This window comes from Salvelinus fontinalis, chromosome 24 (genome assembly GCF_029448725.1).
Source record: "Salvelinus fontinalis isolate EN_2023a chromosome 24, ASM2944872v1, whole genome shotgun sequence".
Lineage (NCBI taxonomy): Eukaryota > Metazoa > Chordata > Actinopteri > Salmoniformes > Salmonidae > Salvelinus > Salvelinus fontinalis.
This window is the reverse complement of record NC_074688.1, coordinates 18,462,702-18,483,214: the sequence shown is the minus strand read 5'-3', so window position 1 is coordinate 18,483,214 and position 20,513 is coordinate 18,462,702. Positions and strand designations below refer to the sequence as shown.

The 20,513-nt window shown below is 42.8% G+C and overlaps 1 protein-coding gene, 1 long non-coding RNA gene and 1 pseudogene across 6 annotated transcripts in view; 2 read left to right on the top strand and 1 right to left on the bottom strand.

The window, feature by feature from the left end:
* Positions 1–8,614, bottom strand: part of LOC129822086 (alpha-2-macroglobulin-like) — a 42,865-nt gene extending 34,251 nt beyond the window's left edge. For 2 of the 4 annotated variants that reach the window (XM_055879992.1, XM_055879990.1), the window contains exons 1-4: positions 8,389–8,614; positions 7,984–8,164; positions 4,350–4,506; positions 3,908–3,960 (exon numbers count right to left, since the gene is read on the bottom strand). In XM_055879992.1, coding sequence (XP_055735967.1) covers positions 3,908–3,960; positions 4,350–4,506; positions 7,984–8,164; positions 8,389–8,474 — 477 coding nt within the window. In that variant the 5' untranslated portion in view covers positions 8,475–8,614. Of the gene's footprint in view, positions 1–2,363; positions 2,460–3,907; positions 3,961–4,110; positions 4,246–4,349; positions 4,507–7,983; positions 8,165–8,388 lie in introns of those variants that run through there. The other 2 variants (XM_055879991.1, XM_055879993.1) reach the window with 2 other exon arrangements.
* A 105-nt stretch (positions 8,615–8,719) lies between these two features.
* LOC129822110 (uncharacterized) lies at positions 8,720–14,272 on the top strand. Of its 2 annotated transcripts, none has more exons than XR_008754450.1 (3): positions 8,720–8,947; positions 13,237–13,417; positions 13,538–14,272. It is a non-coding gene; the product is annotated as an uncharacterized LOC129822110 (long non-coding RNA). The 2 variants fall into 2 exon arrangements; XR_008754451.1 differs by having other exon boundaries at positions 8,720–9,134.
* A 923-nt stretch (positions 14,273–15,195) lies between these two features.
* LOC129821694 (actin-like) lies at positions 15,196–16,287 on the top strand (annotated as a pseudogene).
* The last annotated feature ends 4,226 nt before the right edge of the window (positions 16,288–20,513 follow it).

The following is a 20,513-nucleotide window of genomic DNA, read 5'->3' as shown; positions in this document are numbered from 1 at the left end:
CTACTGCAGAGATAGTCTGCAGAGTTCTGTCATGCTATCCAGGTCTGTGCCCAAATAGTTCGAGCTTCTACCTCGAAAAATCCACCTTTCCAGAAATAAGTCTCTCACTGTTGCCGCTTGCTATAGACCCCCCTCAGCCCCCAGTTGTGCACTGGACTCCATATGGGAATTGATTGCCCCCCATTTATCTTCAGAGTTCGTACTGTTAGGTGACCTAAACTGGGATATGCTTAACACCCCGGCCGTCCTACAATCTAAGCTAGATGCCCTCAATCTCACACAAATTATCAAGGAACCTACCAGGTATAACCCCAAATCCATAAACACGGGCACTATCATAGATATCATCCTGACCAACCTGAGCTCTAAATACACCTCTGCTGTCTTCAACAAAGATCTCAGCGATCACTGCCTCATTGCCTGCGTCCGTAATGGGTCCGCGGTCAAACGATCACCCCTCATCACTGTCAAACGCTCCCTAAAACACTTCAGCAAACAGGCCTTTCTAATCGACCTGGCCCAGGTATCCTGGAAGGATATTGACCTCATCCCGTCAGTAGAGGATGCCTGGTTATTCTTTAAATGTGCTTTCCTCACCATCTTAAATAAGCATGTCCCATTCAAAAATTGTAGAACTAAGACAGATATAGCCCTTGGTTCACTCCAGACTTGATTGCCCTTGACCAGCACAAAAACATCCTGTGGCGTACTGCATTAGCATTGAATGGCCCGCGACATGCAACTTTTCAGGGAAGTCTGGAACCAATATACACAGTTAGGATATGCTAGCTTTTTCAAATAGAAATTTGCATTCTGTAGCACAAACTGCAAAAAGTTCTGGGACACTGTAAAGTCCATGGAGAATAAGAGCACCTCCTTCCAGCTGCCCGCTGCACTGAGGCTAGGAAGCACTGTCACCACCGATAAATCTACGATAATCGAGAATTTCAAAAAGCATTTTTCTACGGCTCGCCATGCTTTCCACCTGGCTACCCCTACTCCGGCCAACAGCTCTGCACCCCCTGCAGCAACTTGCCCAAGCCCCCACCGCTTCTCCTTCACCAAAATTCAGATAGCTGATGTTCTGAAAGAGCTGCAAAATAAAAAAATAAAAAAATTCTAATATTATCCACCGCAATTGTTGCAACCCCTATTACTAGTCTGTTCAACCTCTCTTTCGTATCGTCTGAGATCCCTAAAGATTGGAATGCTGCCGCTGTCATCCCCCTCTTCAAAGGGGGAGACACTCTAGACCCAAACTGTTAAAGACCTATACCCATCCTGCCCTGCCTTTCTAAAGTCTTCGAAAGCCAAGTTAACAAACAGATCACCGACCATTTTGAATCCCACCGTACCTTCTCCGGTATGCAATCTGGTTTCCGAGCTGGTCATGGGTGCACCTCACCCACGCTCAAGGTCCTAAACGATATCATAACCGCCATCACTAAAAGACAGTACTGTGCAGCCATCTTCATCGACCTGGCCAAGGCTTTCGACTCTGCCAATCAGCACATTCTTATCGGCAGACTCAACAGCCTTGGTTTCTCAAATGACTGCCTCACCTGGTTCACCAACTATTTCTCAGATAGAGTTCAGTGTGTCAAATCCGGACCTCTGGCAGTCTCTATGGGGGTGCCGCAGTGTTCAATTCTCGGGCCGACTCTTTTCTCTGTATATATCAATGATGTCGCTCTTGCTGCTGGTGATTATCTGACCCACCTCTACGCAGACGACACCATTCTGTATACTCTGACACATCTTTGGACACTGTGTTAACAAACCTCCAGACGAGCTTCAATGCCATACAACACTCCTTCCGTGGCCTCCAACTGCTCTTAAATGCTAGTAAAACTAAATGCATGCTCTTCAATCGAGCACTGCCCGCACCTGCCCACCTGACTATCATCACCACACTGGACGGTTCGGACTTAGAATATGTGGACAACCACAAATACCTAGGTGTCTGGTTAGACTGTAAACTCTCCTTCCAGACTCACATTAAGCATCTCCATTCCAAAATTAAATCTAGAATCAGCTTCCTATTTCGCAACAAAGCATCTTTCACTCATGCTGCCAAACATACCCTCGTAAAACTGACTATCCTACCGATCCTTGACTTTGGCGAGGTCATTTACAAAATAGCCTCCAACAATCTACTCAGCAAATTGGATGTAATCTATCACAGTGCCATCCGTTTTGTCACCAAAGCCCCATATACTACCCACCACTGCGACCTGTATGCTCTCGTTTGCTGGCCCTCGCTTCATATTTGTCGCCAAACCTACTGGCTCCAGGTCATCTAAGTCGTTGCTAGGTAAAGCCCTGCCTTATCTCAGCTCATTGGTCACCATAGCAACACCCACCTGTACCACGCACTCCAGCAGGTTTATTTCACTGGTCATTTCCAAAGCCAACTCCTCTTTGGTCGCCTTTCCTTCCAGTTCTCTGCAGCCAATTTACTGTAAGGAATTGCAAAAATCACTGAAGCTGGAGACTCATATCTCCCTCACTAACTTTAACATCAGCTGCCAGAGCAGCTTACCAATCACTGCATCTGTACATAGCCCATCTGTAAATAGCCAACCCAACTACAACATCCCCACATTGTTATTTATTTTTGCTCTTTTGCACCCTAGTATCTCTGCTTGCACATTACCATCTGCACGTCTATCACTCCAGTGTTAGTGCTAAATTGTAATTATTTTGCCACTATGGCCTATTTATTGCCTTACCTCCCTAATCTTACTACATTTGCACACACTGTACAATATATAGATTTTTCTATTGTTTTATTGACTGTACGTTTGTTTAACCCATGTTTAACTCTGTGTTGTTGTTTTTGTCGCACTGCTTTGCTTTATCTTGGCCAGGTCGCAGTTGTAAATGAGAACTTGTTCTCAACTGGCCTACCTGGTTAAATAAAGGTTAAATAAAAATGAAATAAAAATACTTCCAGCTTATACATACTATATACATTTTACAGACACAATCTATTTGACAATAGTTTTATTTTGTTTGTTTTTAGTCCTGGCCTTCCTCTAACTTCCACCTCTCCCATATATTTCTGATGTCCATCCAGTTTGATATCTATTTGTCATATATTTTTAACTGTGCTATTTCACAAAAGTTCTGAGCCTATGTACATTTTGCAGACACAGTATATTTTACATTTGTTATCTTGTTATATTGTCATCTATGTGTTAACACCATCCATATTGGATTTATGTTTAGCCATATATTTTTCAACTGTGCTGTGATGCTTCAGAAAAGTTCCGAACCTTTCTATTCTCATAGTTTCTACAGATTGTAAATAAAGATAAACATGTACATTTATTTGGCAGTAAAAATTATTCCGATTTTTTTAAACGAATAACATCAATAAGGGTACTTTTGAAATATTCATATTAATATTAATATTGTTTAATTAAGTAATGTGAAGTATTTTCGCTCAGAATCTAGACATACTCCTTTTAAATCACACTATACGGAGTATAACGATACCAATATGTTGTCTGTGTCACATACGGTTCACGGATCATAGGGTCTTCCAAGGTCTAAAAGGGGCACTTTCATCATGATTTTCAAAAAAATGGTTTGTGATACAATTGTAAAAAGCATATCAAACATACTTTCTCCCAATGAAGTTTCTATGTGAGAAGGGTTAGGGTTAGAATACCCAAAATGTTTTCTGGCTGGTTGGACAACACTGATCAGTACATAGTGTTACATAATACATGTGTACATATTGTTACATAATACATGATTGCTATGTCTGTAACACATTATTATGATGTTGTGATACTTCTGTATCTGTCTTTTTGTTTGAAATAGTGGAGATACTGATCTGAATGAAGACCAAATAGGTCATTGTTTTCAATATTTAATGTTTCACATTTTCAACACTCACCAGCTGATTGACAGGGCTAAAATTGGTATCCAAGGTGATGACTCTAAAATGCACTGTAAGAAAACAAAGACAAGACTAAGACAAGCACTCAATGAGAATTTATAGTTACTCTGGATAAAATGTACAACCATTGGTAATATGGTCCCATTTAAATCAATTGCAGATAAAGGAGAACTGCATCGCGAGTTTGTTGAAATATTTACATTTTCGATATCCAATGATAATGTCCAGGAGAGGAACACCTTATAACATGTGGCATGTTGGTTCAAACTCCATTCCAGTGTAAATATGCTGAGTCAACACACAACAGATGTTTTCTTTATCTGCACCTGATGGTCCTGTTTGTGATGACAGAGCAAACCATCATAGAAACATGATACCACCTAATTGTCCTGTTTCTTAGCAAGCAGACTAATTGAGTACTGGCTCTGTGTAAAATTACCTGTGTGTCCCGGGTTGTAGATTGGTTTATCTGTTTGGACAAATGTCATCGGTTTGTAGGGTTTAATCATGACCTTTCTCTCCTCCGTGGATAGAAACGTTTCACCTTGAACCGTCACCTTAAAATGTTGCACTTTGTCACTCTCCACATGAGGGGCCTGTCAAGGAGACAGAGAGCAACACACTGATAAACTAATGTACCAATAACATATGATACCATACTGTGGTCCTGTGTGGCTCAGTTGGTAAGCCCATGCTGCTTGCAATGGCAAGGTTGGGGGTTCAATTTCTGCAGGGATCACATAGGCTATTGTGAGTTGCTTTGGATAAAAGTTTCTGCTAAGTGACATATACAGTTGAAGTCAGAAGTTTACATACACCTTAGCCAAATACATTTAAACTTAGTTTTTCACAATTCCTGACATTTAATCAGAGAAAAAAATCCCTGTCTTAGATCAGTTAGGATCACCACTTTATTTTAAGAATGTGAAATGTCAGAATAATAGTAGAGAGAATGATTTATTTCAGCTTTTATTTCTTTCATCACATTCCCAGTGGGTCAGAAGTTTACATACACTCAATTAGTATTTGGTAGCATTGTTTAACTTGGGTCAAACGTTTCAGGTAGCCTTCCACAAGCTTCCCACAATAAGTTGGGTGAATTTTGGCCCATTCCTCCTGACAGAGCTGTTGTAACTGAGTCAGGTTTGTAGTCCTCCTTGCTCGCACACGCTTTTTCAGTTCTGCCAACAAATTTTCTGTAGGATTGAAGACAGGGCTTTGTGATGGCCACTCCAATACCTTGACTTTGTTGTCCTTAAGCCATTTTGCCACAACTTTGGAAGTATGCTTGGGGTCATTGTCCATTTGGATGACCCATTTGCGACCAAGCTTTAACTTCCTGACTGATGTCTTGAGATGTTGTTTCAATATATCCACATAATTTTCCATACTCATGATGCCATCTATTTTGTGAAGTGCACCAGTCCCTCCTGCAGCAAAGCAGCCCCACAACATGCTGCCACCCCTGTGCTTCATGGTTGGGATGGTGTTCTTCGGCTTGCAAGCCTCCCCCTTTTTCCTCCAAACATAATGATGGTCATTATGGCCAAACAGTTCTATTTTTGTTTCACCAGACCAGGGGACATTTCTCCAAAAAGTACGATCTTTGTCCCAATGTGCAGTTGCAAACCATAGTCTGGCTTTTTTATTGCGGTTTTGGAGCAGTGGCTTCTTCCTTGCTGAGCGGCCTTTCAGGTTATGTTGATATAGGACTCGTTTTACTGTAGATATAGATACCTTTTGTACCTGTTTCCTCCAGCATCTCCACAAGGTCCTTTGCTGTTGTTCTGGGACTGATTTGCACTTTTCGCACCAAAGTACGGTCATCTCTAGGAGACAGAACGCGTCTCCTTCCTGAGCGGTGTGACAGCTGTGTGGTCCCATGGTGTTTATACTTGCGTACGATTGTTTGTACAGATGAACGTGGTACCTTCAGGCGTTTAGAAATTGCTCCCAAGGATGAACCAGACTTGTGGAGGTCTACAATTTTTTCCTGAGGTCTTGGCTGATTTCTTTTGATTTTCCCATGATGTCAAGCAAAGAGGCACTGAGTTTGAAGGTAGGCTTTGAAAATACATCCACAAGTACACCTCCTATTGACTTAAATTATATAAATTAGCCTATCGGAAACTTCTAAAGCCATGACATCATTTTCTGGAATTTTCCAAGCTATTTAATGGCACAGTCAACTTAGTGTATGTAAACTTCTGACCTACTGGAATTGTGATACAGGAAATTATAAGTGAAATAATCTGTCTGTAAACAATTGTTGGAAAAATTACTTGTGTCGTGCACAAAGTAGATGTCCTAACCGACTTTCCAAAACTATAGTTTGTTCACAAGAAATTTGTGGAGTGGTTGAAAACGAGTTTTAACTTCTTATGGCTAGGGGGCAGTTGAGTAGCTTGGATGAATAAGGTGCCCAGAGTAGACTCCCTGCTACTCAGGCCCAGAAGCTAATATATGCATATCATTAGTAGATTTGGATAGAAAACACTCTGGAGTTTCTAAAATTGTTTGAATGATGAATGTGAGTATAACAGAACTCATATGGCAGGCAAAAACCTGAGAAAAAAATCCAACTAGGAAGTGGGAAATCTGAGGTTTGTAGTTTTTCAACTCTTTGCCTATCCAAGATACAGTGTAAATTTGGTCCGATTGCACTTCCCAAGGCTTCCACTGGATGTCAACTGTCTTTAGAACCTTGTTTGAGGCTTCTACTGTGAAGGGGGAAAGAATGAGAGCTGTTTCAACCAGAGGTCTGGCAGAGTGCCATGAGCTCAGTCTCGCGCGTGCCCGTGAGAGTTAGCTGCGTTCCATTGCATTTCTAAAGACAAAGGAGTTCTCTGGTTGAAACATTATTGAAGATTTTTGTTAAAAACATCCTAAAGATTGATTCTATACATCGTTTGACATGTTTCTACGAACTGTAACGGAACTTTTTGACTTTTCGTCTGGACCTAGTGCTCGCGCCTCATGAATTTGACTTTGTGAACTAAACGAGCGAACAAAAAGGATGTATTTGGACATAAATTATGGACTTTATCGAACAAAACAAACATTTATTGTCGAACTGGGATTCCTGGGAGTGCATTCTGATGAAGATCATCAAAGGTAAGTGAATATTTATAATGCTATTTCTGACTTCTGTTGACTCCACAACATGGCGGGTACCTGTATGGCTTGTTTTTGTGTCTGAGCGCCATACTCAGATTATTGCATGGTGCGCTTTTTCCGAAAAGTAAAAAGAAAATCTGACACAGCGGTTGCATTAAGAGAAGTGGATCTATAATTCCGTGTATAACACTTGTATTTTCATCAACATTTATGATGAGTATTTCTGTAAATTGATGTGGCTCTGCAAAATCAACGGATGTTTTGGAAGTAAAACATTACTGAACATAACGCGCCAATGTAAACTGAGATTTTTGGATATAAATATTAACTTTATGGAACAACATACATGTATTGTGTAACATGCAGTCCTATGAGTGTCATCTGATGAAGATCAACAAAGGTTAGTGATTAATTTTATCTCTATTTCTGCTTTTTGTGACTCCTCTCTTTGGCTGGAAAAATGGCTGTGTTTTTCTGTGACTAGTTGCTGACCTAACATAATCGTTTGGTGTGCTTTCGTCATAAAGCCTTTTTAAAATCGGACACGGTGGTGGGATTAACAACAAGTATATCTTTAAAATGGTGTAAAATACTTGTATGTTTGAGGAATTTTATTATGAGATTTCTGTTTGAATTTGCGCCCTGCACTTTCACTGGCTGTTGTCATATCGATCCCGTTAGCGGGGTTTCAGCCGTAAGACGTTTTAATGATTCCAACCTAAGTGTATGTAAACTTCTGACTTCGACTGTATATTGTACATTGCATACTAGTATCTGACCAAAACTAGGTAAGAATTTCAGCCTGAATGCCGGAAAGGTTATTGTAAGCCACCACATTGATATTTCCTATGTAATAACCTGGTATTACATAGAAAATTAAGACATGCGTCACAAATCTGAGAACTACAGTACACTCTTATTGAATGGTTCTGGATGTCGACCAGTGCTGGGCTGACCTGAAACTGGAAGCAGCGGTGAAACTCTTGATCAGAACTCTCCTGGAGAAGTATTTTGTTCTGTCCATTGGCGATCAGAGATATGGTCATTACCAAGGTCTCATGGGGCTGCAGAAGGCTGGCACAAAGCTTGGCCTCAGAGCCTGCCTGGATTACTGCAGGAATGGCTACCATGTAAACTCTACAGAGAACATACACATTCACTTACACACCAACAAACACAAAGGAAAATCAGTACAAAATGAGAGGGTACATAGGTGCAATCGACAGAAGAAATATCTGCAGAAAGGATCGATGAAAAACAGCTCTTAATCTGCTCTCTGACTGAGAGAATGTTACACCAAGATGAGACGCCATAAATCTGATTACTCAATTCTAACTTTATGACTGTGCAGATTTACTTACGTCCTTGGAGTTTCTAGACAGACACAAAGCCAGGGAAAGCAAGCAAATAGTATCCATCTCCAAACCTGAAGCCCAGGAGGAACCATGACAAAAAGAGAAAAAAACAAGTCAGACTATATCCCAGTATTCCTACCTGCAATACTTCCTTACTGTATTGTGCAGAGGAACTGGTATCCAGGTTTAAATTATTGAAGTAAAAGCCCTGTGAATGATTGACCCATTTTTGTCAATAATAGTGCTTTGCAGTACAGTGATCCCTCGCCACTTCGCGGTTCACTTATCGCGGATTCGCTATTTCGCGGATTTTCAGAATGCATTTTTTTTTTTTTTGGTACATTGTGCTCTGCATTCTGATTCGCTAAAAACTCACTCCCGCTTCTTGTATCAAAACATGCTACGAATTGTGCTATCATTTTGTCGTCTCGTGCAGTTATGTGTACGTACATAAAACAGCTTGGCAAATTTACATTAAGTTGGCCAAATTATCTTGTAATTTCGAACATCTCCTAAACCCATAATGTCGACGAAACGCTCTGAAGAGCAGTGAAACGGCCTACACGTGAGTCACTGTATTTGTATACATGTAATAGTTGCTAATTGTAAAAAAAAAAAAAAAATCTATTTCGCGGATTTCACTTATCGCGGGTCATTTTCGGAACGTAACCCCCGCGATAAACGAGGGATTACTGTATTGTGATTGGCAGATTTCCTGGCTTTGGGACTACACGTGCACCGTCAATATAAAGGTAACTCCCAAAGCAAAGGAAATACCAACATAAAGTGTTCTAAATAACCATTGCAGTCAAAAACGTAATTTTCCTGTGTTTTATATACACTGTCTGTACAAAACACCTATGCTCTTTCCATGACATAAACTGACCAGGTAAATCCATGTGAAAGCTACAGAATGATCCTTTATTGATGTCACTTGTTAAATCCATTTCAGTCAGTGTAGATGAAGGGGAGGAGAAGTATTTTTAAGTCTTGAGACAATTGAGACATGGATTGTGTACTGTGTGGTAGTAGGTGCCAGGTGCACCGGTTTGAGTGAACAGCAAGAACTGCAACGCTGCTGAGTTTTTCCACACTCAACAGTTTCCCGTGTGTATCAAGAATGGTCAAATCGAATGAAATTGTATTTGTCACATGCACCGAATAAAACAGGTGTAGGCCTTACCATGAAATGCTTACTTACAAGCCCTTAACCAACAATGCAGTTTTAAGAAAATGGGAGTTAAGAAAATATTTACTAAATAAACTACAGTAAAAAAAGTAACACAATAAAAGAACAATAACGAGGCTATATACAGGTGGTACCAGTACAAAGTCAATGTGTGGGGGTACAGGTTAGTCAAATTAATTTAGATAATATGTACATGTAGGTAGGGCTAAAGTGACTATGCATAAATAATAATCAAAAGAAAGAGGGTGGGAGGGGATCGATGCAAATAGTCCAGGTAGCCATTTGATTAATTGTTCAGCAGTCTTATGGCTTGGGGTAGAAGCTGTTTAGAAGCCTTTTGGACCTAGACCCGGTGCTCCTGTACTGCTTGCCATGCGGTAGCAGAGAGAACAGTCTATGACTTGGGTGGCTGGAGTCTTTGGAGTTGCTCGGATCCCGAGCAGTTGCCATACCAGGTGGTAATGGAACCGGTCAGAATGCTCTCGATGGTGTAGCTGTAGAACTTTTTGAGGATCTGTGGACCCATGCCAAATCCTTTCCTGAGGAGGAATAGGTGTCCTTGTGTATTTGGACCAAGATAGTTTGGACAGCAAATAATTTGAAGTTCTCGACCCACTCCACTACAACCCGTCGATGTGAATGGGGGTGTGTTCGGCCCTCCTTCTCCTGTAGTCCACAATCAGCTCCTTTGTCTTGCTGGCGTTGAGGGTGAAGTTGTTGTCCTGGCACCACACTGCCAGGTCTCTGACCTCCTCACAATAGACTGTTTTATCATTGTCGGTTATCAGGCCTTGCACCGTTGTGGTGTCAGCAAACTTAATGATGGTGTTGGAGTCGTGCTTGGCCACGCAGTCGTGGGTGAACAGGGAGTACAGGAGGGGACTAAGTCAGCGTGGCAGATGTGTTGTTGCCTAACCTCACCACCTGGGGGGCGGCCCGTCAGAAAGTCCGTGATCCAGTTGCAGAGGGAGGTGTTTAGCCACACGGTCCTTAGCTTAGTGATAAGCTTTGTGGGTACTATGGTGTTGAACGTTGAGCTTTAGTCAATGAACAGCATAGTCACGTAAGTGTTCCTTTTGTCCAGGTGGGAAAGGGCAGTGTGGAGTGCAATTAAGATTGCATCATCTGTGGATCTGATGGGAATGTGTGCAAATTGGAGTGGGTCTAGGGTTTCAGGGATGATGGTGTTAATGTGAGCCATGACCAGCCTGTCAAAGCACTTTGTGGTTACACATGTGAGTGCTACGGGGGTAGTCATTTAGGCAGGTTACCTTGGCGTTCTTGGGCACAGGGACTATGGTGGTCTGCTTGAAACATGTAGGTATTACAGAGTCGGTCAGAGAGAGTTTGAAAATGGCATTGAAAATACTTGACAGTTGGTCCTTGCATGCAGTACACATCCTGGTAATTCGTCTGACCCTGCAGCCTTGTGAATGTTGACATGTTTAAAGGTCTTACTCACATCGGTTACAGAGCGCGTGATCACACAGTCGTCCGGAACAGCTGGTGCTTTCATGCATGCTTCAGTGTTGCTTGACACGAAGCCAGCATAAAAGGCATTTAGCTCGTCTGGTAGGCTCCCATCACTGGGCAGCTCGCGGCTGGGTTTCCCTTTATAGTCCATAATAGTTTGTAAGCCCTTTTACATCCGCCGAGCGTCAACGCCGGTGTAGTAGGATTCAATCTTAGTCCTGTATTGACACTTTGCCTGTTTGATAGATTGTCTGAGGGCATAGCGGGATTTCTTATAAGCATCCAGATTAGTGTCAAGCTCCTTGAAAGCGGCAGCTACAGCCTTTAGCTCGGTGCGGATGTTGCCTGTAATCCATGGCTTCTGGTTGGGATACGTACGTACAGTCACTATGGGGAAAACGTCATCGATGCACTTATTGATGAAGCCGATGGTATACTCCTCAATGTCTCTCCTTCCAGTTCTCTGCTGCCAATGACTGGAACAAACTACAAAAATCTCTGAAATTGGAAACACTTATCTCCCTCACTATTTATAGATGGGCTATGTACAGGTGCAGTGATCTGTGAGCTGCTCTGACAGCTGGTGCTTAAAGCTAGTGAGGGATATAAGTGTTTCCAGTTTCAGAGACTTTTGTAGTTCGTTCCAGTCATTGGCAGCAGAGAACTGGAAGGAGAGGCGGCCAAAGGAGGAATTGGCTTTGGGGGTGACAAGTAAGATATACCTGCTGGAACGCATGCTACGGGTGGGTGCAGCTATGGTGACCAGCGAGCAGAGATAAGGCGCGACTTTACCTAGCAGGGTCTTGTAGATGACTTGGAGCCAGTGGGTTTGGCGACGAGTATGAAGCGAGGGCCAGCCAACGAGAGCGTACAGGTCGCAGTGGTGGGTAGTATATGGGGCTTTGGTGACAAAACGGATGGCACTGTGATAGACTGCATCCAATTTGTTGAGTAGGGTGTTGGAGGGTATTTTGTAAATGACATCGCCAAAGTCGAGGATCGGTAAGATGGTCAGTTTTACAAGGGTATGTTTGGCAGCATGAGTGAAGGATGCTTTGTTGCGAAATAGGAAGCCAATTCTAGATTTAACTTTGGATTGGAGATGTTTTATGTGAGTCTGGAAGGAGAGTTTAGTCTAACCAGACACCTAGGTATTTGTAGTTGTCCACACATTCTAAGTCAGAACCGTCCAGAGTAGTAATGCTGGACGGGCGGGCAGGTGCAAGCAGCACTCGGTTGAAGAGCATGTATTTAGTTTTACTTGTATTTAAGAGCAGTTGGAGGCCACGGAAGGAGAGTTGTAGAGGTGCAACTCAATATTAGGAAGGTGTTCCTAATGTTTTGTACACTCATTGTATATCGTATATCTTATCCGGGGGCCTGTCATGCCAAATAGTGTCCCCACGGCCAAATAGTGCCCCTCTCTGCGTCACAATGGGATTCAATAAGTTCTAGCTTCTGTTGCTAGGGCTGTTGCTAGAACATGCAAAATTCTGACTGGATTACTTAATGAACCAAAGAGTCCGTTCTTATGCTGGTGGCTTGGCTCTATTTTAACTCGTAGCGGTCGCAAAGGAAGGAGGATGCTGGCAGCTCTAGTTCTATTTCACCGCATAAAAGCTGGCTCAGTCTGAGCAAATTTATTACCTCAGAATTTCTCTCCAAAGAGGGTGTTTTTGTTGGTCCCAACCTGCTGACTACCTGCTGCTTCAGACTGGAAAGAGAACACTCTTTACCATATATTTGTCTTCATATAAGTAAATATTGTTTAATCGGAATAAATAATTTAAGCTGTTTTCAGATTGACGTTGATAGCTACTGTAATTACTTACATCAGCCTGTCTAGTCAGCCAGCCAGCTAGCTAGCCAGACAATTTTATTTAGCTAACGTTAGCTGTAACTGTTATCGTAGCTTTCTGTTTGTATGTAGCTTGCACTTTAATGGCATCCCTCGGGGAGATTTTATTTTATCTTTCCAACCAGGCAAAGTACTATGAAGACACCACTGATCTCGACAAGAGGCGCAACATTCAGAGAAATTCACAATTCAGGGGGGAAAGGGGGGTAGGTGGGAAAATAGTGGAAGACAGACAGAGAGAGCGATGGAGAGAGAGAAACAGAGAGAGAAAGACAGCAGTGCAATTGCACTTAAACTTTAGTATTTCAACAACTCTTCTCTTCAAACTTGTTAGGCAATCATATCTATCTACGGGGAAGGATGGCCAGCCACACAGGAAGGGGATTTTTACTAAGGAGGAGAAAGAGGCCGTGTTGACCGAGATGCATGCTGGTCATTTCGGAGTGAAGCGCATGATTGCCAAAATCAACCTACGCTTCTTCTGACAGTGAATTGTCAAGGAAGTGGACAGCTGGGTAAGTGAAATAAACTTTTGTTTATCAATCACATTCCATATTATCTGAAATGATTAGGATTTCAATGAATGTCATATCAGAGAGCACACAATTTTTCAATTTGTCACTTTTTGCTTAAAGGTCAGTACCCTGTCTAGCCTGACAGAAGTATGAGAGGAAGACTGTGGCTGAGTTGAAGCCCATCAAAGTTGTTTCACCATGGCACATGATCGATATGCATCCCAGTTCAAATGTTGCTCTGATAAGTAATTTTGTAATGGTTGCTTTATTTGACCACAGCAGAATTCAATATTATATATATACAGTTGAAGTCTGAAGTTTACATACACCTTAGCCAAATACATTTAAACTCAGTTTTTCACAATTCCTGACATTTAATCAGAGAAAAAAATCCCTGTCTTAGATCAGTTAGGATCACCACTTTATTTTAAGAATGTGAAATGTCAGAATAATAGTAGAGAGAATTGGGTCAAACGTTTCGGCTAGCCATCCACAAGCTTCGCACAATAAGTTGGGTGAATTTTGTCCCATTCCTCCTGACAGAGCTGGTGTAACTGAATCAGGTTTGTAGTCCTCCTTGCTTGCACACACTTTTTCAGTTCTGCCAACAAATTTTCTGTAGGATTGAGATCAGGGATTTGTGATGGCTACTCCAAGCTTGACTTTGTTGTCCTTAAGCCATTTTGCCACAACTTTGGAAGTATGCTTGGGGTCATTGTCCATTTGGAAGACCCATTTGCGACCAAGCTTTAACTTCCTGACTGATGTCTTGAGATGTTGCTTCAATATATCCACATAATTTTCCATCCTCATGATGCCATCTATTTTGTGACGTGCACCAGTCCCTCCTGCAGCAAAGCAGCTCCACAACATAATGCTGCCGCCCCCGTGCTTCACGGTTGGGATGGTGTTCTTCGGCTTGCAAGCATCCCCCTTTTTCCTCCAAACATAACGATGGTCATTATGTCCAAACAGTTCTATTTTTGTTTCATCAGGCATTTCTCCAGAAAGTACCATCCTTGTCCCCATGTAAACCGTAGACTGGATTTTTAATGGCGGCCTTTCAGGTTATGTTGATATAGGACTCGATTTACTGTGGATATAGATACTTTTGTACCTGTTTCCTCCAGCATCTTCACAATGTCCTTTGCTGTTGTTCTGGGATTGATTTGCACTTTTCGCACCAAAGTACGTTCATCTCTAGGAGACAGAACGCATCTCCTTCCTGAGCGGTGTGACGGCTGCATGGTCCCATTGTGTTTATACTTGCATACTATTGTTTGTACAGATGAACATAGTACGTTCAGGTGTTTAGAAATTGCTTCCAAGGATGAACCAGACTTGTGGAGGTCTGCAATTTTTTTTCTTCTGAGGTCTTGGCTGATTTCTTTTGATGTTCCCATGATGTCAAGCAAAGAGGCACTGAGTTTGAAGGTAGGCCTTGAAATGCATCCACAGGTACACCTCCAATTGACTCAAATTATGTCAATTAGCCTATCAGAAGCTACTAAAGCCATGACATAATTTTCCTGGAATTTTCCAAGCTGTTTAATGGCACAGTCAACTTAGTGTATGTAAACTTCTGACCTTCTGAAATTGTGATACAGTGAATTATAAATGAAATAATCTGTCTGTAAACAATTGTTTGAAAAATGACTTGTGTCATGCACAAAGTAGATGTCCTAACATGACTTTCCAATACTATAGTTTGTTCACAAGAAATTTGTGGAGTGGTTGAAAAACGAGTTTTAATGACTCCAACTTAAGTGTATGTAAACTTCCGACTTCAACTGTATGTTTTTAACACCCATCTGAAGACCCACTCTAGTGAGAGCCCGGTTTTGCTGACTGAGTTCACCTTGACCACCCAGTCAGACAGGGAAAGGACTTGCAGGAGGATGTTCGAGGGCCTGGGCATCCCTGCATTGTACCTGGCCTCTCAGTCGCTCCTGGCCCTGCTGTCTTCAGGCAGGGTGACCGGTTATATGGTGGACTGTGGCTACAACGTCACCTATGCTGTCCCAGTGTTTCAAGGGCCACTGCCTCCCCCACGCTGTGCACCAGCTGGGCCAGGGAGAGCAGGGTGTCACGGCCCTCCTGACTCTGCTGCTGAAGGAGTCCGGAGCTCAGTTCTCCAGCGCCACACTTAAACATGACATTGTGACAAACATCAAAGAGCAGATGTGTTACGTATCCACTGATCCCTCCTCAGAGACAGCCACAACCATCATCAACAGTGCCGATGCGGACTACCAGCTCCCCAGCGGACAGATGCTGAGGATCGGCAGCTAGATCCTCTTCTCTCCTCAGACTGTCCGCATGGTGACACAAGGCATCCCCAGCCTTCTGGTGAGCTCTGTGTTGGAGAACGATGCAGATCTGCGGCAGCTGCTCCTAGACAACGTGGTCCTGACAGGGAGATCCAGCCTCCTTCCCGGGATGGGCCACAGACTGAGGGAGGCCTCAGCTCTGGCACTGCCAGGGGACTGCATGGGGCCAGTCCATGTGATGGATACTGCCTGGCTGTCGGGCTCCCTCATGTCCTCTTTCTCCATCTTTGGAGACATCTGCATCAGTGCCTTGGAGAACCAGGAGATGTGTCCATCACAAGTGATGGGTGGGTCCATCACAAGAGTGATGCCTGATGCCTTTCCCTGGCCTGCTCACCAGAGACAATTAAGTGAAACCCTGATTCTGATTAAAGGTATTTTTCGAAATGTTTTCAAAGGAGAATAAATAGCACAAAATAACTTGGATATAGCATAGGCTGCGAAGGGGCAGACATAGGTTGGAAAGAAAAACTCAAAAAGTAAAAACACATTGGCCTATGGGATTAAGAGCTCATGTTCGGTATTGAAATGAAATTATTTGATTCCATGCTAATAATAATTAGTTTTTTTTTTCTGTCACCATGGCATACAAAGCTGTCTGATTCCTTTGTGCATGTCTCCAGAAACCATTATGCACACTGCAACCGGGAAACTGACTACCATCCTACTCCACTGTCTGCTCCTACGGGAAACCCCAGATAAATAACGCTGATTGAACGACAGATTGATTACTTGTCAGGTCTCTTAGTTGAAGAGACTTGTGCAATGGAAAAGTCGATCAGAATTGATGAGGACGGATCTGTAACCTGTCTGTGACCTAATCGAGATGCTGAGCCCGAGGATAAACGACTGCCCGTAGACATCCCCGCCACACCATGTCCATAAATACTTATCCAGATTGTCTCAAGAGCGCATCGTAATCCGTCCCCTAGATAGGTCTACCGGGAATCACTGTTAAAATGCACTCAACTATCTGCCTCACCAATATGTCAATAGAGTTTGTTTGCTACTGAAATACTGGCGTTGAATGTATACATTTCCCTCAATGTATTGCCAGTGTTATCTACGTATCTATACCTCAGTTGTTGTAGATTACATTATGTATAGTTACGTAGAAAACAGTTTGCGGTTCATTGCATTATTGTTAACTGTGCCGTTTATTGAGCACTAGATGGCGGTACAGTATTAGGCAAAAACAAACGCTAGACATATTGAATTTTAAGAATCTGTCATCAGTGCACACACTTGTTGTTGGTTTGGATGTAATTTACTATAGCTGGGGTAAACCGTTTTAAGAATTTTAACACCTCCAATCCTAAATGATGTGTCAGGATGTACAAATAGTGATATGTATACACTTTCTATAGCAGAATGTCCACCAGTGCAGAAATTGTCCTTGCAAACCTTTGTGTCTTGCCTTTAGTAGGTCTAGGTCTATTCCATTTCCGTATCAGACATTAAGATACAGTAAATATATATATATACTTTTTAAAATAAACATTTACCTTGGAGAGAAGTGCAAATTATGTTACAGAAATTGCATGAAATGAATACAATCTCAACAAAAAGACAAATGGTTTGGGGAGAATATTTGGTTGCAGTGGTATAAGCTATATGTCAATGTGTCATTGCTCTTATTTGATTGCTGTGGATGCAGAGATGCACACATTGACACGCAAAGATATATTGTTTTGTTAAAGCACAAAACAGTATTTTGATACTGTAGCCTACAGTACTTAGATCAGTTCTACCTAATTTCCATCAACATTTTAAATGTGCAACCAGAGGGAAAACAATTCTAGATCACCTGTACCTGGAAGCACCAGTGACTCGATCTATAAAAAAAGTGGTCAGATGAAGCAGATGCTAAACTACAGGACTGTTCTGCTATCACAGACTGGAACATGTTCCGGGATTCTTCTGATGGCATTGAGGACTACACCACATCAGTCACTGGCTTTATCAATAAGTGCATCGAGGACGTCGTCCCACAGTGACTGTACGTACATACCACAACTATTAGCCATGGATTACAGGCAACATTCGCACTGAGCTAAATAGTAGAGCTGCCGCTTTCAAGGTGCGGGACTCTAACCCAGAAGCTTATAAGAAATCCTGCTGTGCCCTCAGACGAACCATCAAACAGGCAAAGCGTCAATACAGGGCTAAGATTGAATTGTACTACACCGACTCCGACGCTCGTCTTATGTGGCAGGGCTTGCAATCTATTACAAACTACAAAGGGAAGCACAGCCGCGAGCTGCCCAGTGACACGAGCCTACCAGATGAGCTAAATCACTTCCATGCTCGCTTTGAGGCAAGCAACACTGAGGCATGCATGAGAGCTTCAGCTGTTCCGGACGACTGTGTGAGCACGCTCTTCGTAGCCGACGTGAGTAAGACCTTTAAACAGGTCACCATTCACAAGGCTGCGGGGCCAGACGGTTTACCAGGACAAATGCTCCGTGCATGTGCTGACCAACTGGCAGGTGTCTTCACTGACATTTTCAACATGTCCCTGATTGAGTCTGTAATACCTACATGTTTCAAGCAGACCACCATAGTCCCTGTGCCCAAGAACACAAAGGCAACCTGCCTAAAAGACTACAGACCCGTAGCACTCAAGTCCGTAGCCCTGAAGTGCTTTGAAAGGCTAGTAATGTCTCACATCAACACCATTATCCCAGAAACCCTAGACCCACTCCAATTTGCATACCACCCAAACAGATCCACAGATGATGCAATCTCTATTGCACTCCACACTGCCCTTTCCCACCTGGACAAAAGGAACACCTATGTGAGAATGCTGTTCATTGACTACAGCTCAGCGTTCAACACCATAGTACCCTCAAAGATCATCACTAAGCTAAGGATCCTGGGACAAAATACCTCCCTCTGCAACTGGATCATGGACTTCCTGACAGGCCATCCCCAAGTGGTGAGGGTAGGTAGCAACACATCTGCCACACTGAAGCCCCCCAGGGGTGCATGCTCAGTCCCCTCCTGTACTCCCTGTTCACCCACGACTACATGGCCAGGCACGACTCCAACACCATCATTAAGTTTGCAGGCGACACAACAGCGGTAGGCCTGATCACCGACAACGACGAGACAGCCTATAGGGAGGAGAACAGAGACCTGGCCGGGTGGTGCCAGAATAACAACCTATCCCTCAACGTTACCAAGACTAAGGAGATGATTGTGGACTACAGGAAAAGGAGGACCGAGCACGCCCCCATTCTCATTGACGGGCTGTAGTGAAGCAGGTTGAGAGCTTCAAGTTCCTTTGTGTCCACATAACCAACAAACTAGAATGGTCCAAACACGCCAAGACAGTCGTGAAGAAGGCACGACAAAGCCTATTCCAACCTCAGGAAACTAAAAATTATTGGCATAGGTCCTCAGATCTTCAAAAGTTCTTCAGCTGCAACATCGAGAGCATCCTGACTGGTTGCATCACTGCCTGGTACAGCAATTGCTCGGCCTCCGACCGCAAGGCACTACAGAGGGTAGTGCGTACGGCCCAGTACATCACTGGGGCTAAGCTGCCTGCCATCCAGGACTTCTACACCAGGCGGTGTCAGAGGAAGGCCCTAAAAATTGTCAAAGACCCCAGTCATAGACTGTTCTCTCTACTACTGCATGGCAAGCAGTACCGGAGTGCCAAGTCTAGTACAAAAAGGCTTCTCAACAGTTTTTACCCCCAAGCCATAAGACTCTTGAACAGGTAATCAAATGGCTACCTGGACTATTTGCATTGTGTGCCTCCCCACCAACCCCTATTTTACGCTGCTGCTACTCTCTGTTTATCATATATGCATAGTCACTTTAACTATACATTCATGTACATACTACCTCAATTGGCCCGACCAACCAGTGCCCTCGCACATTGGCTAACCGGGCTATCTGCATTGTGTCCCGCCACCCACCACCTGCCAACCCCTCTTTTACGCTACTGCTACTCTCTGTTTATCATATATGCATAGTCACTTTAACGATATCTACATGTACATACTACCTCAATCAGCCCGACTAACCAGTGCCTGTATGTAGCCTCGCTACTGTTATTTTTCACTGTCTTTTTACTGTTGCATTTATTTATTTACTTACCTATTGTTCACCTAATACCTTTTTTGCACTGTTGGTTAGAGCCTGTAAGTAAGCATTTCACTAAATACACCTGTTGTATTCAGGGCACGTGACAAAAAACTTTGATTTGATTTGATTTACTTTGCACACTCTTGGTCTTCTCTTGACCAGCTTCATGAGGTGGTCACCTGGAATGCATTTCAATTAACAGGTGTGCCTTGTTAAAAGTTAATTGGCCAAATGTCTTTCCTTAATTAATACATTTGAGCGATTCAGTTGTGTTGTGACAAGGTAGGGGTGGTATACAGAAGATAACCCTATTTGGTAAAAGACCAAGTCCATATTATGGCAAGAACAGCTCAAATAAGCAAAGAGAAATGACAGTCCATCATTACTTTAAGACATGAAGGTCAATCAATACAGAAAATGTCAAGAACTTTGAAAGTTTCTTCAAGCGCAGTCGCAAAAGCCATCAAGTGCTATGATGAAACTGGCTCTCATGAGGACCACCACAGGAAAGGAAGACCCAGAGTTACCTCTGCTGCAAAGGATAAGTTCATTAGAGTTATCTGCACCTCAGATTTGGAAAGCCATAGTCAGTCAATAAATAATATAATAATACTCGTAGGAAAGGTTTTCATCTTTAGCTCACAATCTGTGGATACTATATGACTAGA